At 35.6% G+C, this 15923-nt stretch overlaps 3 protein-coding genes across 3 annotated transcripts; 2 read left to right on the forward strand and 1 right to left on the reverse strand.

The window, feature by feature from the left end:
• Window positions 1-1947: 1947 nt before the first annotated feature.
• LOC143616896 (uncharacterized) lies at window positions 1948-3210 on the forward strand. The gene is made up of 2 exons (XM_077089594.1): window positions 1948-2320; window positions 2398-3210. Exons 1-2 carry the CDS (start codon window positions 2186-2188, stop codon window positions 2920-2922), a joined length of 660 nt encoding a protein of 219 aa, XP_076945709.1. The 5' UTR covers window positions 1948-2185; the 3' UTR covers window positions 2923-3210.
• A 1778-nt stretch (window positions 3211-4988) lies between these two features.
• LOC143616898 (uncharacterized) lies at window positions 4989-5925 on the forward strand. Its single transcript, XM_077089595.1, has 4 exons — window positions 4989-5250; window positions 5465-5514; window positions 5596-5677; window positions 5760-5925. Exons 1-4 carry the CDS (start codon window positions 5046-5048, stop codon window positions 5804-5806), a joined length of 384 nt encoding a protein of 127 aa, XP_076945710.1. The 5' UTR covers window positions 4989-5045; the 3' UTR covers window positions 5807-5925.
• Window positions 5926-6324: 399 nt separating this feature from the next.
• LOC143616894 (putative WRKY transcription factor 20) lies at window positions 6325-11566 on the reverse strand. The gene is made up of 6 exons (XM_077089592.1): window positions 11375-11566; window positions 9784-9978; window positions 8501-8891; window positions 7944-8073; window positions 7694-7852; window positions 6325-6996 (listed from the first exon to the last, which is right to left on the reverse strand). The coding sequence occupies exons 1-6, from the start codon at window positions 11564-11566 to the stop codon at window positions 6600-6602; spliced, it is 1464 nt and encodes a 487-aa protein (XP_076945707.1). The 3' UTR covers window positions 6325-6599.
• Window positions 11567-15923: the final 4357 nt, after the last annotated feature.

A 15923-nucleotide genomic window follows, 5' to 3' on the forward strand; every position in this document is an offset into this window, starting at 1 on the left:
AGCAAAAATCGAGCAGTCCTCTAACAGATCTGCAACCTAATCGATCTCTACCCAGGTATTGTTTTTCTTATCCAAGGTTCTATATCTCTATGAACAATTATGTTTTCTGAAAGCCTTTTCTTGAATGTGTCCACTGTCTAGTAACATCATCAAGCAAATGTGTTTTATAGCTGTATTATATTCGAGCATGAGCTTGAATTTGAGTTTGATTAGCCTTTTGTTTTATTTATGTTATCAGACAATTCATAAGAAATTGGCTAAAGTTATGGTTGAATGACCAAACAGGTAAAGAAAATTTGAAGAGACTGGAATGTTAGAAAAATGTAGATTACTAATGTTACAAAATTTTATTCTAAAGATTGTAACTGAAAAACAAAAAGATAGGTTTTGGTTATGCCTCGTTCTAAAACCGAACCACACCAATTCGAACCGAAAATTATTATTTAGCTTTGGTTATTCCTCGTTCTAAACCCAAACCACACCGAATCGAACAACAAAATCAAGTCTATCCGCACCAAACCCGAACCAAACCTATCGGACTTGTTTGTAATGTTTATTATTAAATTTATGGCCCAAACTCATTATTGGCTCGTTTAAGGAACTACACGAGCTCGACCCAAACTTAGGCTCGTTTGAGAATACGAGCTTGAGCTCAAACTCTTGTAAGTGAAAACGAGTCGAGCTCAGGCTAGGCTCGACTCGGCTCGTTTACACCCTTTTTGCTTATAAAACTTGGTATGTATTATTAAAAATAATTAAAAAGTATATAATTATAAACATATATGTAAACAGTATATGTGACAAGTTAGAGTTTTATGTGTTATATTATTATTAATTGAATACTAATAGTCTTGTAAATATATTGCATACGTGACTAGTTCCTTTTTATTTGATCTCTTGCATGTAGGGGTGAGCATATTTAGGTCCGGACCGAAAAACCCGAGAAAACCGACCATAAAATACCCGAACCCGAACCGACCCTACAGTTCCTTATTGTATTTCGGTCCTTAAAGATTATTATTTTCGGTTTCGGGTCGGGTCATCGGTCCTAAACATTCAAATCCGGGTTAAACCCGAAAAACTGAGATGACTCATGTTAAATTGCAGCGGACTTGAAAAGAGGGTTAACTGTGATTTATTATGTTTTTTTGAAACTTGACCTATAATCAATACAAGAGCATGCATTCCCGATTCCCCATAAGGGTAATAACTACTTTCTTTATTGCCTTAAAATAAAACTTTCTTTACATTCAAACTTTTATCAGCTTTTTAAACAAACAGAATTTGTTTTCATCCTCACTCCCAAAAAATAATTAAGCTTACCTGATTAAAAGATGGAGCGGCCATGACGAAATCACCTGTTGAAACATCGTGAAATCAAGTGTGCTAAGCTAAACAAATATGCTCCTACCATTGTAAATGTTTAAGGAAAGAAGAAAAAAGAGAAGCCACCACCACAATGAAGCATTGCACCGCCATGAAGTGACCGGAACTCAAGCTTCTTTTTTGGCTCTTCTGAATCTTATTTTTTATATTGGACACTCTGTTCTGCTAATAGTTTGATAGTGAAGCTCCGTCATCTTCATCATTCTCGGGTCTCGGTCCATTACCCGTTGAATACCAAACCGAAACCGAGATCAACAAAACCCGAAATGAATATGTCGGTTCTGTCTTCGGTTATAGTTTTCATACAATTTCGGTTCACGGGTCGGGTCGGGTTAAGCCCGGGTCGGTCCGGTTACTTGCATTTGAACATCCCTACTTGCATGTCTATTGCATGTAACTAGACATCTTTTAACACATCATATATTGTTAGCTTATTCTTTGTATTGTTGACTGCACTAATTTTTGTTTTTATGTTAACTGCACTAATTTGTGAACAAATTACTTTTTACACTAGAAATTTATCTTCTAGTTCTAATCCCCTAAGTTGTTGGTTGTTTACCTTCGTTGTGGTAATTTGTTTTTTAGAAATGGCCCAAAAAGAAATGACCCATAAAGAAATGGCACAAAAAAGGGTAGGAAGCGTTGGAGCCACAAGGGTATTGACAAAACATTTCTTGAAGCATGTCTTCATGAAATAACACTCTATGGACTTCAAGGAAGTAGCCTTAAACCAATATCATGGAAGAATGTACCGGAGAAATTGAAAATAGAACACAACTTCATTGTGGATAAAAAACAAATGAAGAACCATTATGATTATTTTAAATCAAAATTTATTGTTTGGTCAAAGTTAAAAAACAAAACCGGCAACGTTTATGATCCCGTAACAAACAGTTTTAACTTGTCGGAAGAAGAATGGCAAATTGAGATGAAGGTATTTCCTTTGTATAAATAATAATTATTATTACATTTCTATTAATTTTATAGTATTTTATAATATTTTTCACACAGACCAGCAAAGTCGTAGAATCTTTCAGAAGTGTGTCACTTCTTTACCCCGAGCTTTGTATTCAGTTGTTTGAGGGCTCTACTTCAAATGGCTTTGACAGCTGGGGGCCATCTTCTACACTTCCTCGTCCTTCTGAGGAAGTGTCTGACAAAAATTTAAATGATATTGAGGATTTCGAATTCACTCAAATGGAACCCCCGACTCAAGGTGTTAGTGAGGAGTTATCCGGTCGGTCTAGGGAAAAACGTAAAGTTAAGGAAACATTTAATTCAAAGCTAATAGAATTTGGGGACCATATTACCAAGGTGGCAAAGATGTTGATTGAAAAGCACAATCTTTCTAATGGCATGGATGCATGTATGGAGAAGTTGGAGACATTGGGATGGGGAGAGCTTGATGCCAAATATCAAAAGGCGCTTTTGCTTTTTGGTGAAAGTGCCGATTTGAGGAAAGTGTGGTTACGACTTTCACCACACGGTTGTGAGATATGGGTTAAGAATGCGGGATCGAAGTATGGATTGTTTTAATTTCATGTGTCATGGATAGGCTTTTTTTGTGGATTTTATGGTATGTTATGTATGATTTTCTTTGGATGTTATGTTATGTAGGATTTTCTTTGGATGTTATGTTATGTATGATTTTTTTAATGATGTTATGTTATGTAGGATTTTTGTAATGTGATGTTGATCTTATGTTAGGATTATTTGGATGTTATCTTATGGATTTTATGCAAATGTTGGTAATTTTTATGACAGGTTGCTTATGGATTCGGACGATGAGATTTTAGTGTTCATATTCTTTTGTTGGCATTGGCTAGGGTTAGCCTCAAGAAGAATTGAAAGGATAAGAGACCTGAATTCAGCATTGACCGGTCATGCATACACGCAAGAATCGTTGCATGGATCTTCTACACAATGCTATGAGATGATGCGTCTTTCACGTCATGCATTTGTACTATTGTGCAATCATTTTAAGCAACAAAATTGGTTGCAAAGTAGTAGGTCAATAAGTTTGGAAGAAAATGTGGCTATGTTTTAGATTGTTATAGGACATAATGAGCGTTTTCGAGTGGTTAAACAGAGGTTTCAACACTCAACGGAAACGATTCATAGATGTTTTCATGAAGTCTTAAATGCAATGATGAATTTCGCAAGAGAAGTTATAATCCCAACGTCTTCTAATGAATTCGCAAATACCTCAGAGCGACATAGAAATCTAAAACAACTATTTCCTGAAGCAATAGGTGCGTTAGATGGAACTCTTATACATGCGGTCGTGCCTGCTAATCAACAAACTCGTTATGGGGGAAGAGGAAAATGTGAATGTTTTCAAAATGTCTTAGCAATTTGTGATTTTGATATGATATTCACATTTGTATGGGCCGGATGGGAGGACATTGCACATGATTCACGAGTTTTAAAAGAAGTTGCATTTAACCCAAATTTCGGCTTTCCTTTCCCCCCACCAGGTTATTAATCATTCTTCAACTTTTATTATTAAATACACTATATTATTTTTTTTGTAATAGTTTCGATACCAACGTTACAGATAAATACTACCTTTGTGACGCTGCATACACAAACACTCGTGGATTTATGGCACCCTGTCGTAATACAAGGTATTGGTTAGCCGATTTTCGACGGCAGCGTACGTTAACTATGGAAGAAAAATTCAATCATGCTCATGCATAACTTAGAAATGTTATTGAGCGCGCGTATGGTGTTTTGAAGGCTAGATTCCCAATTCTAAAGCAAATTGCTCCCTTTTCTTTTCCAATACAAATAGACATAGTGATTGTTTGTTTTGCTGTCCATAATTTTATAAGGAAATGCAATATTCATGATCAGTTATTTATGGACTACGATGAGAACACTATCTTTTCTGATATACAAAGTGGAGAAAGTGATGGCCAACATAGAATGTTCACAAGGCATTGAGTATATGATTACTTTGCGTGACGAGATAGCTACTCAACTAATTTCAAATTAATAGAATTAATTTTGTATGCGAAGTATTAATTTCTATTTGGATTTTAATATGTTTCCTTGGATTTTGAAGTAATAATGTGTAATTTGGATTTTCTATGATGTTTTGTATTTTCTTCTTATACTTATTTATCATTCGGAATTCTAAACAAACAGATATATTTCATTCAGCATAAAATAGTTCAGATGTTCAACCAAACAGACTTTAACTTGTTTAGATCTTGCAGGCTCAGACTCTCTTAACCATTCAGACCTCTTTATGATTCAGCACTTAATGGTTCAACAATTGCCAAACAGCCCATTAGACTAGTCAAAACCGATCCGATTTAGTAACCGGCTTCAAAGGAAAAACACACGAACCAATTCAGTTCAGTTTATAAACGGGGTTGAGGAAAAAAATAAAGTTTTCTTGTCAAATTGGGTTGGTTTGGAAAACCGGTTTGACAAATAAGAAGAAGAATCGAAGTATGAACCGGCAGGCTCGGTTAGTTTGGGAACCGGATCAATTGGTGGATTAATATGGGCGGAGTCCAAAAAAACAAAACAATGGGTGGCGTGTGGATTGGCGGGTGTCGACGTGGCAATTTGTGAGCGTCGTCTCATCTCATGTTTAAACTTGAAACTCCGATCAGTCTCTACTCTCATCCATTATCGATTTCTCAGTCATGGATTCGATGTTGATTGTACCAAAAAATCTTATTCCTCCAACTCCTTGCAAGATTTCACCAACCAATAAAAGACCCATAAGTCTGTATCACGGAAACCGACTCCGGTTCAGCAGCAGTATCTCTGCCGTTGATGAAATCTCCGGCGTTACTTGCGTTCCCGGTGAGCCGGATGTCACCTGGCAGATTATCGTTGGAACCATTGGTCGGTAACTCATTATTAGCTAATTCAATAATAGATTACGTTGGTTAGATAGATTATTTTTCATCCGTAGATAATTGGGATTCAAACGGGTCGGATCTGAAATGGGTTGTTTTACCCGTTTGGAAAATAACACCAACCTATTTGGTTCGTTTTGAGAATTATCACCAACGCATTTTGATTTGCAAGGCCTAATTTGATTTTAAAAAAAATGCAGCTGGAGTTACGCCGTTTGTGGTTGCGGGGATCGAATTCAGCAAGCGAATTGTAAGGAAGCCGGTCGTGTTAGTTATTGTTGTTCATACTGTTTTGAAGTTTGTTACGAAGTTGTGGTTTCATTAATGGCAGGTGGCTCAGAAGAAATGTGACGAGTGTGGAGGTTCAGGGCTTGTTTTGATAGAAAAAGAGTATATTCGGTGCCCCAATTGTGGTATTGTTCTTCCGTCCAAACACTCAAAACGCCCCTTCATTGGATTTGGTGCTGTAATGATAATTAATGTTATATTTTGCAGGTGGATTTCTGCCATGGCAGTCTTGGAAGAGATTCTTTTCTGGTTAAATTTTACCATTTCTCAGTCTAGATCACGAATGGTGTTAATATATAAATCTAGTTTACAACGTTATCATATGCTGTATAAATTGTGTTAATATATGATATAATATGCAAATCTAGTTTTTCCTTTTCATGTTTTCTGACACATGAGCTATTAACCGCGGTTGCTGAGACGTTTCCAGGTTGACTTTTTATCTTATAGAGGTTGACAGGTTTAAAACCAATCCGCGGTCCTTTTCCATTTGAAAGCAGGTTTACCGGACCGATTTGTGCCAAACCGTATGACTAGCTTTGACTTTATCTGATCCAGTTTCCAAACCAATCCAGTTTGGTCCCGGAATCACTTTTGTGCACATCTAGCCCGGATTAGGTTGATGTCTTAGACACGAATAAGCAAATGAATCGTGTTAAGCTTCAACAATTTAACATGTCAACTCGATACAATTGACATCCCATCACACCGATCGCTATCATAAAATTACATGTGGAAAACTCAAATGGAAGTTACAGTCCTGCCTAGGTCTGTTTTAAACTGCGATATAATAAAACCACCAAATGTATCATTCTCTTCTTACAAAATATAAAACCGGTTACATGTTACAAAACAAGCACAACACGCCCAACATTCATATACATCCGTACATACATTATTCCATCACCTCCCTTCGTTACAATTCTTGGCCTAAAAACCCTAAAACACCCCCCATTCAAACACGTATCCCCCATTACAAGCTAAGTTACAACATCTCACTTCTTTTATCACAACTTGTCCTCCAAATACTTACATTCTATACTTACTCTAGGGGCCCGAGACGATTCTTCCAAGAATTTGCGGGTACGGATTAGAAGAATGGTTAAGGGTATTAACGTCATTATTACATCCTTCACCATCGTTCTCTCCAGTCCTGTATCCAACATTCCAGTTGACAACTTTTCTGAAATTTGAATTTGAAACGTGTACTTGTGGTTGTTCCACAAGTCTATTACCAACTACAAGATCAAGACATATAGCATTGTTTTCCTCTAATCTGGACTGTTGGATCCCCATAAAATCATGGTTATTATTATTTTTCACAGCGGGTACCTCGTGATTGTGTTTTCCCTCGTATGCGGTTATAACTGCTTTAGGATCGTGTGATGCCCGTTCTATGTGTTTTCTTACTGTGCATCCGACACTTGTGCACTTGTAATAACTCCTGCATTATGTTTTGATAATGCAAGTAATTCTCTATCTGAAATGCGAAATTACATTTCTACCCTTGCAATATTTTCTAGACCTATAAACGAACCAAACGTTTAGTGAACAAACAACACATCTCGTTTGTTCATTTATGTTTTGAATGTTCACAACTTCACATATGTTCGTTTATTTGAATCTGTTTGTATTCGTTCATTTATGTCCGTTACTTTAGTTTGTTAAGTTAGTTAATTGGAATATTTATTTAAATTTTTTAGACCCATTACAATCTAGTCTAGTTTTATTATTTTTTCCATGCCCAACAGGTAAATGTTCAAGTTTATCTTAATTGGTGTTCGCTCAATTGTGTCCACTTGTATTCATTCATTAATGTTCAGTTCAGTTCTGTTCCGATCTGTTCGTGAGCCATTCGTTTATACTATTAAGGAATAAACATAAACGAACACGTTCATTTTCTTAATGAAATAACACAAACAAGATGAGCCCCTTCAGATAATTGTCCGTGTTCGTTTGTTCGGTTAAAGTTAAACGAACCAATACGAACATTCCCCATTCGTTTGGTTCGTCTACATGCCTAATAATTTCGATTGTTTAAAAATACCTAACTTCGTCAATACTCAAGATCAATACTTATGAGTTTGATCGTTTTGGATTCTATAAAAATCAACTTTGAACTTTATAAAATGAATACATACCGAGGATTAGGATTTCCCCGCACAACTTTCTGGCCATATTTACGCCAACGGTATCCGTCATCGAGTATATCAACCTCACTTGTTGTTTGAACAACTACACGTGGCTCACGTATAGGTTTAACCACTGGAGTTATATCAAGGGTGCCGAAATCCGTTCGCCTAATCATAATTAGAAAGTACTGGTTATTAGCATTACATTGATACTAAAAATAGTCATAATAAAATATGAACTTTCATAAAATTTTATCACCTCTTTTTCAAATATTGGTCATCATCATCGTCAGCCTCGTCTATACTGTCTGGATTTGCTTGTCTTGGAGATTGCAGAGGGGTCCCATTCCCCTCTTGGTTAGGATTCTGGCCATTATTTGGAGAGTGGCCTGCAACAATAATAAAATATTATCCAAATAGAGATTTGAATATGTATTTAATTCCAGAATGACACTTGTGACAATCATTGGAAGTTAAAAGAGGGTCGGATCATGGCCAAAACAGGTTGAACCGGGGTCCCTATGACCCGAAGCCACATTTCTGTGCACTTTTTGACAACAAATTCAATTCACTAATGTATTATTCATGATTACAAATACATATTATTAGAGTAATAATCTAAACTTTGAAGTTTGAATAATACAATTATACAAATTAGGAAGTTGTACGCAAAAAAGTTGGGTGACTTTTTGCCCGTTTGACCCAGGGTAGATATGCAGTTAGTGAAGTTTGCAAGGGGATATACACAATTTTCCCTATAAAAAACAACTAAAATCGATTCATTCATAAGTAAAGGTCAAAACTGCTCCAACTTACCTGCTTGATAACTTGCATATTGAGTTTTATCAGGATTTTCCTCGTGTATCGACATAAGAGCACCCGCACTAACTCGTCGGCTAGGTTGAGGTTTAGGATGATCATGTGTGCCTTTATACACAATTTCTGTTATCTGACCGGTAATATAAGACCGTTCAAAAATCTTTTTCACTTCACAATTGGGATGTGTACACTTGTAATAGCTTCTTGGATGTTCACTTCCTTTCACAACTTTCTGTCCATACTTTCGCCAATTATATCCATCATCTGATGACCTGTCAGCCTGGATTACAGGCCCGGAATCTTTGGGCTTCCCCGACCCGTTTGGTTCCTCATGAGACATGTAAGTAATACTTGGTTCACCTCGCTGAAAGTTTGAACCTGCAGAAACCTTTTATGTGACCAGAATTATAAACCCTTTTGGTAAAGTCAAGATCTTACACAAAGAATAAAAAGTTACATATCAGGGAAAAAAGATTTATCATGTTCAAAAAAACTAAATTAAATTTACTAGATTATATTATTAAAAACAATCAAATAACATTAATGAAAAGCGTATTTATTGTTTAGTCATAAATTATTTATCGAAAATACTATCAACAGAATGAAGGGAAACTTTTATAGTTTATTTATTATTTTGAGTAAATACACAAATAGCCCTTCAACTATTAAATGGTCTTCACAAATTATATGAATAGTCCTTAGGTGTAAAATGACTGAATTGTCCCCTTCTATTTAACAGGAAATAGGGATGGATTTAGCATCAGGGACTGAAAGGGTTATACAGTTTAAACCTCAAGGTATGATATGCTAAAAGATTCCCTTTTGGACTGAAACGGTTAAACAGGTCAATACAGGGACCAAAAGCGTAATTTACTCATTGTATGAAGTAACTATTGAGGCTTTATGGTCGACAAACTCTATACACTACTTTCTCAACATATTTCTACATACAGAAAAATAGCATTCCGCTCTTCATTCACGACATGGGATTCAGTGTTATCAATAAAGTTCAACATTGACAACTATGATTCTTACAGGTATGTTAGAACTCATACACAAAGTTCACAAGACTTCACCTGTGTCAAATGAACCAGGATAGATGTTAAAATAAAATGCATAACACAACAAATCCTCAGATATCCAAAGAAAGTATACAATCAGCCATAATAATAAGTAATAACCAAGGTTCATAAACAGAGATCAACTTCAAAACAACATAAAAAATTCACCATCCTCAAGTTTCACATAATAAGTAGTTTAATAGCTGATTAGAGCCATACCTGAAACCCTGCAGAAGAAAATTGTTGAACTTTTGTAGTCTGAGTGTGGGGTCTAAACTCAAAGAATCCCGAGTTACTATCATCCAAAGTCTTTTTGGCAAAAGAATTTGCCTCTAAAGAGAAGGCAGCAGTGCCACTTGACCCTTGCATCAGTGAAGACTTAAAGAAAGAACCCGTTGTTGGAGATAGCTCAGCCTACAGGATTAAAAAAGGAAATTTTATAGACTCGTTGTCAGTGCGCTACATAATTATTTATTAAATACTATTTACCCTTATTCCATTGCAATCTATTCGCACAAGCAGAATACAAGATTTGTACGGTCTTAATCTATAATATTATAGAAACAAACAAGGCATAATGAGGGAAAAGTAGCACAAAGAAAAAGGAATATTCATCTTTGCAAAGAAACAACACTGAAAGCTTAAAGAACACGACAAAAGCAGTATGAAAATGTATCTAGAAACATTGCTAATCCAGATTAACAACTAAGAATATTGAGGAACAACAGTTGCATTTGCATAAAGAAGGAACTGATGGGAAACACCATGATTGTAAGCATCAGAATACAACGGTCCCAAACACGCACATAAGCATAGAAATTGTAATATATTCTCCTAATGAGCACTTACATCCAAATAAGAATATCATAAGAATATGATAATAAATTCGCACTTTATAAGCATCTTGTGTTTGTTCTAGATCATCAAGTTAACTTCAATAATGTCATACATCAATGACCTCTACTCAACCTAAAGCTACTCTGACGTAACCAATCACCCATTGATTGATTGCTGATGTAACTTCAATAGCAAAATGCCAACAACACCTACCAAAAAACAATCAGATTTTTCTCTCCTATTACCAGTGTTGTAAAATTCTGGACTAGTCGGCGATTAATCACTAGTCGACCAGAAAATAGATCGTCAGTCCTAGTCGGGTCCCGTCAGTCCTAATCGGACCTAGTCAGACCTTTAACTCCCTCCATAATTACGCCAATTTACAATAGCTTCCGGCCAATTTCCGGCGACTCTAACAATTTCCGGTAATTCCATATACATAAAAATATGTATATATATGAATTGCATATAAAAATATAAATGTGTGTGTATATATATACTGAAAAGGGGTTGTGAAGCAGCTTGTTGCTTGGATCCTTTTTATCAAAAATATATATTTTGGGATTAAAAAAATAAAATAATAATAATAATAATAAATAAAAAACTGTAAATTATATATAAAAATTTGGAGGGTGTTTGGGATTCCTTATTTTACCTCCTTATAACTTTTCCCATAAAGTTTGTAACTTATTATTAACCTATCCCCTCACAATAACACACAATACCAAACATCAATTAACTTTTCCAAAAGTTAATAAGTCATAAGTTGCTTAAAATAAGCAATCGCAAACACCCCTTACTATCTTTTTGAAAAGTAATAAGTAGTTTGGGATTGGTTTTTGTGTGAGAGAGAGAAGCTAATAAGTAACAAGGCATTTATGACTTATTAACTTGAAGGAATCCCAAACACCCTCCAATCTGATTGAACAAAGTAACAAATTCTAAAGCTAACTTCCAAAGTAACAAATTGTACCTTGATGTTAGTCAATAGAACCGGAGATTCGAGGAAGGAGGTAGGGCTGAGGCCAGGAGGTATGGTGATGCAGGAGGACCGTGAGATAGGAAGTTTAGCAGGTGACATGAGCTTGTACTTGGCACCGCTGGATCCGGAGGCATTTGCATTTGTGGTGGAGTGAGAGTGTATTTTGTTGTTGTTGTCATCCATGGCGGAAGAATGTTGTGATCCAGTTTTAGGTTACGGTAACGGAAAGAGGAAGGGTAAGATGTTAACGGGGCGGGGTTTGTCGTTTATGAGGTGGAATCTTGACTTACGGAAACTCACTTTGTCTCATTCCTTCACCCTAATTATTACTAACTATTTTATTTTTTCTTTTCTATTTTTATGGATTATATTAAGTGCATACTTGGGTTTCAATGGATATATAAGTTTATTCTTCCTTTGTGTTACTTTCGTGGATGTTTGAGCTAGGTTTTGTGAGGTTGTTTGTTTGGATTTCGAGTTTTTGTTCCACCATGTGTTACTTCTGAGAGTTCTACTCCTGTGACGGCAAAACAACTGCCAAATGGCATCCGGGGGTATGGTTTCCCTTGGGAGCGCCCAAGCCAAACTCTTAAATCAACGTGAGCCCAATTAAGACAATATACTTTGGCCAGAGTGGGATAACAGAGCTCTTCAAATTGGAGAGTGTGGTGGCCTAAACACAAATAAAGTTGACGTTCTAAAATAAAAACTAATAAAGCCCGGTTATCTGGAGTAATTCAATGGCTAAAGGGGACCTCATACACCAACGATAACAGATTGTGTTTGGTAGCCCAAGTTGGCAAGCCAACCATCTCTTTTCTGCCCTGTCAATTGAACGCCCATCACGATAAACCCCTGATTGAAATTGAATTCGAACTTAAAATCTTCAATTTCCGTCCTATGTGAATCACTAATAAATGAATTAACAAAATTATTTTTAAAAAAAAGTGTTTTACATCTGGTTAATTTTAACAAAATTTAGAAACAGATATTACGATTTTTATTATTCTTTAAAATAAAAGAGAGAAAAGCAAACCGGTTAAGTTTGATTAAGTAGGTCGAACCAGCCGGTTTTACAATTCCATAACACCATTTAGAAAATAAAATTTGAAGGCATAATTTTATCATTTTATGTTAAGTTTCAAATAATTATTCATGAATACATCATATATGTATGTATCTATTGGTGAGTGACTTCATATTTCTAAAACGAAAAATAATAATATAAATGATAAAATGTTAAAGGACTAGTTTGGTTTACATGGTAGGTTCTAAGTTCAAACTGTTAAAACTTAAAATGAACCTGAAGTCCGTATATGTTTTAATTTTTGAACCATTTGATTTTCTTTTATTTTGGTTTAGCAATACGCCAATACACTTAGTAAAAGATTAAACTTTTCTACCTAGGATGTTTATAGACTTTCTATTTTTAGAAAACTATTAAAAAGTTAAAAGGAATTAAAAGATTACAAAATGGAGAGAATTGTTAGTCTAATGAATTAGCAAAATTGACACGACTTTGTTAAAAACTATAAACTTATGAAAATAAATACATATTAAATAAATGATCAAAAGTGATAGGGCGGATGAGAAAGCAAAAAAGAAGGGGGGAAGAAATCAGGAGTTGAAAAGAGTGAAAATGACAAACAAATAAGAGAAAATTATATTTATTTAGGTATATTTTTAGAAGGAAATAGAAGGGACAAGATAGGTAAGACTACTTTCTCTCATCTTAATCTTTCTCCATCAATAAATAAGCTTTTTAAAGATGTTGAAATTGTCCTCTAATCACAAATAGCTCAATATAAATTATCTGTAGACAAGGAAAATTTGAAAGGTAAAGAGATAGTTGTCTGTAATGTATATACAATTCAACTATGGATCTGTCGTAAGGCTTGTCTGGATAAATTCGGAGAGGATGCGGTTCATTGTAAGGAGATGTCTGGGTTCTAATACCGACATGATTGGGTGCGGGACGTTCTTTGGGAAATCTTAAGGCGAGCTGGGATATTAGCTAAAAAGGAAGCCCCGTAAACTTCCTTACAGTCCTCACGGAAGGGAGATCCACTCTACGACCGGCAGATTTGCTCGTCTTTGGTTGGTCCGGGGGAAAACACGCTTGTGTTGACCTCACAGGATTATCTCCTTTAGCTGGTTTGAGGGATAATGGGTTTGTAGCTGGGCAAGCAATGAAAAAGGCTGAAACGAAGAAGGTGGAGAAACATGCTAAAGCTTGCGAAGAGAACCAACATGTTTTTGTCCCTCCGGCTTTTGATACCTTTGGCTCCTTGACACTGGAAGCTATCCGTTACCTAACCAGGGTCCAACGGGTTGTGCATAGCAATGTGTCGACTCCAAAGGGACAGAGGTATGTTTTTAGCAGGTTAGGGTTTGCAATTCAGAAAGGGGTGGCGGTGCAGCTTGTTGCCCGTCTACCTTCTATGTTGATGTAATATCTATGTTTCTATTTGATAAAATAATAAAATCTATGGGTTTTGTTCTTTGCAAACGAAAAAAAAACTGTGGATAAAACATAAATCAAGATCGACATCAAAGATTTCACATTGTTAGCAAGAAAGAATAACAGATAGAAGAAGCACTGTTGATGTACTAGACTCAAGACAAAACCAACATCATCAAAATAATCAAGGAGTTAAACTTCTCTCAAAGTCAAATGAATTAAACTTATATCAAGTTAAACGGCGAAAAAACACATCCTTATACAAGGGATATATACAGCACTTCCTTAAACAAGGAATGTATGGGCCAAACAAGGAGGCAACACTTATGTATGTCTATACACACGATTTTTAGTTCTTTAAACATTTTTCTTACTTAAGAAAAACAAAACAAATTAACAAGAGAATAAGCGTTGAATGACGTAAATTGTAATACCGTGTTAAAAATTTATGTGCGCCTACAAAGATAGTATTTATGTTATATAACTTAATCAGAGACTAATATCTATTGATACTTTTGTTAGAACACGACTTTCTAGCATTTAGGTTACTCTCTCTAAATTTGGAAAGCCCCAATGCATAACTCTGGTTAGACTATATTGTCTTAACCGGGCCCACGCTGTTTTCAGAGTTTGGCTTGGGCGTTCCCCCAGGAAACCATACCGTCGACTGCTACTTGACAGTTGCTGTGCCACCACAAGAGCATAACTCTCTGGCTAACACACAGTGGGACGAAAACTCGGGGTGGGCTCAGGGTTCGAACTGACTTGCGCAAGGCCAAACTCAAATCCTTCATTGCCAATATCTACCCAAAAGGGACACATATGAGATTCGTACTTGAGTCTCCATTGGAGAACCTAAGCCTCCTACCACTAGACCACAAGTGAGGGATACTTAATAGGGATGGGTTTACGGTTAAGCCATTGTTCATAGAAGACTGAAAACGATTAGCAATGTCGATTTAAAGAAAATATACTTTTAGTTAAGGACAAGTAGTGACTACAAATATATTATATAACATTCCTTCGAATTTCTTTACATGAACTCGCGTCAAGAGCCATCTTTAGGGCTGTAAGAGGGTTGAATTAAACTGGACGAGACCTTGTTCGTAATCGTCTATTAAGTTTTTGTCGGAAAAACGGACGATTCACGAACACTCTATTGAACAAAAATTTGTGTTAGTGTCTGTTCGTTAAGGATTTGAGTTTGTGTGTGTCTGTTTGTGTCCGTTCATTAGTATTGTAAATGGACGCTAACAAACATTAATGGACAAGCGAACACTCAGACACTAATGAACAAACGATCACTAACGGACAATAATGAACATTAATGAACAAACAAACATAAACGACTCTAACAAACAGACAAACATAAACGAGTACATATTAATTCTAATAGAATAATCATATATCCACACATATTCACTCACGAATTCAGAATTATGCTACATGATATCCAGTTACTTAACACTTAACATAGTAACCAAAACATGTCGGGGTTCGTTTATTAAACGGACGTTACCGGACGTAATCAGATGGGCGTTACCGAACGTTCACAAACACTATTGAATGAACGCGGCCTCTATTAGTGTTCGTTCATTAAGCTTACCGAACAAATTTTTTTTGTTCACATCTGGTTTGTTTATTAGACTGACGAATATAAACGAACTTTTGACATAATAAATGTTTGGCCACTTACATCCCTAGCCATCTTACTACCTTATGCGGGGTTTACTTTGTCTTATTTTACAACCTACCATCTTTTTATAATATTTCTTTTAAATATATTTCTTACCTTATTGATTTTTTAAATAAAAAACAATGCGTCACACAATTCTTTTCTAGTGGAATGGGTATGAATTGTTTTTCCTCTTAAAACATCACAAACTCAATTTCAATTCATGATATTAATTTAATTAGTATTAGATGTACCTTTTTGACTTTTTAATTCAAAAAAGGTTACACAATCGAACAACTTTTTTAGAAACTAGCTAAGATCATGCGTAATGATAGGGAAGAACGGGAGAAAAAGTGTTTTACGTGGCGTCCAATGAGTAAAAAGATAGAGTATTTTATGTGTGT

Source organism: Bidens hawaiensis, unplaced genomic scaffold, assembly GCF_021521415.1.
Source record: "Bidens hawaiensis isolate Kalapana, Puna unplaced genomic scaffold, B.hawaiensis_p1.1 tig00050595_1, whole genome shotgun sequence".
Classification (NCBI taxonomy): domain Eukaryota; kingdom Viridiplantae; phylum Streptophyta; class Magnoliopsida; order Asterales; family Asteraceae; genus Bidens; species Bidens hawaiensis.

Excerpts from the sequence above, each read along its gene's own strand:
- LOC143616896 (XM_077089594.1), top strand. The coding sequence starts at position 2,186 with ATGAAGAACCATTATGATTATTTTAAATCAAAATTTATTGTTTGGTCA. Across the intron at positions 2,321-2,397 it reads AATGGCAAATTGAGATGAAG|ACCAGCAAAGTCGTAGAATC; the intron begins GTATTTCCTTTG and ends TTTTTCACACAG.
- LOC143616898 (XM_077089595.1), top strand. The coding sequence starts at position 5,046 with ATGGATTCGATGTTGATTGTACCAAAAAATCTTATTCCTCCAACTCCT. Across the intron at positions 5,251-5,464 it reads GATTATCGTTGGAACCATTG|CTGGAGTTACGCCGTTTGTG; the intron begins GTCGGTAACTCA and ends AAAAAAATGCAG. Across the intron at positions 5,678-5,759 it reads TATTCGGTGCCCCAATTGTG|GTGGATTTCTGCCATGGCAG; the intron begins GTATTGTTCTTC and ends TATATTTTGCAG.
- LOC143616894 (XM_077089592.1), bottom strand. The coding sequence starts at position 11,566 with ATGGATGACAACAACAACAAAATACACTCTCACTCCACCACAAATGCA. Across the intron at positions 8,074-8,500 it reads ATATGCAAGTTATCAAGCAG|GCCACTCTCCAAATAATGGC; the intron begins GTAAGTTGGAGC and ends TTATTGTTGCAG. Across the intron at positions 7,853-7,943 it reads GACCAATATTTGAAAAAGAG|GCGAACGGATTTCGGCACCC; the intron begins GTGATAAAATTT and ends AATTATGATTAG.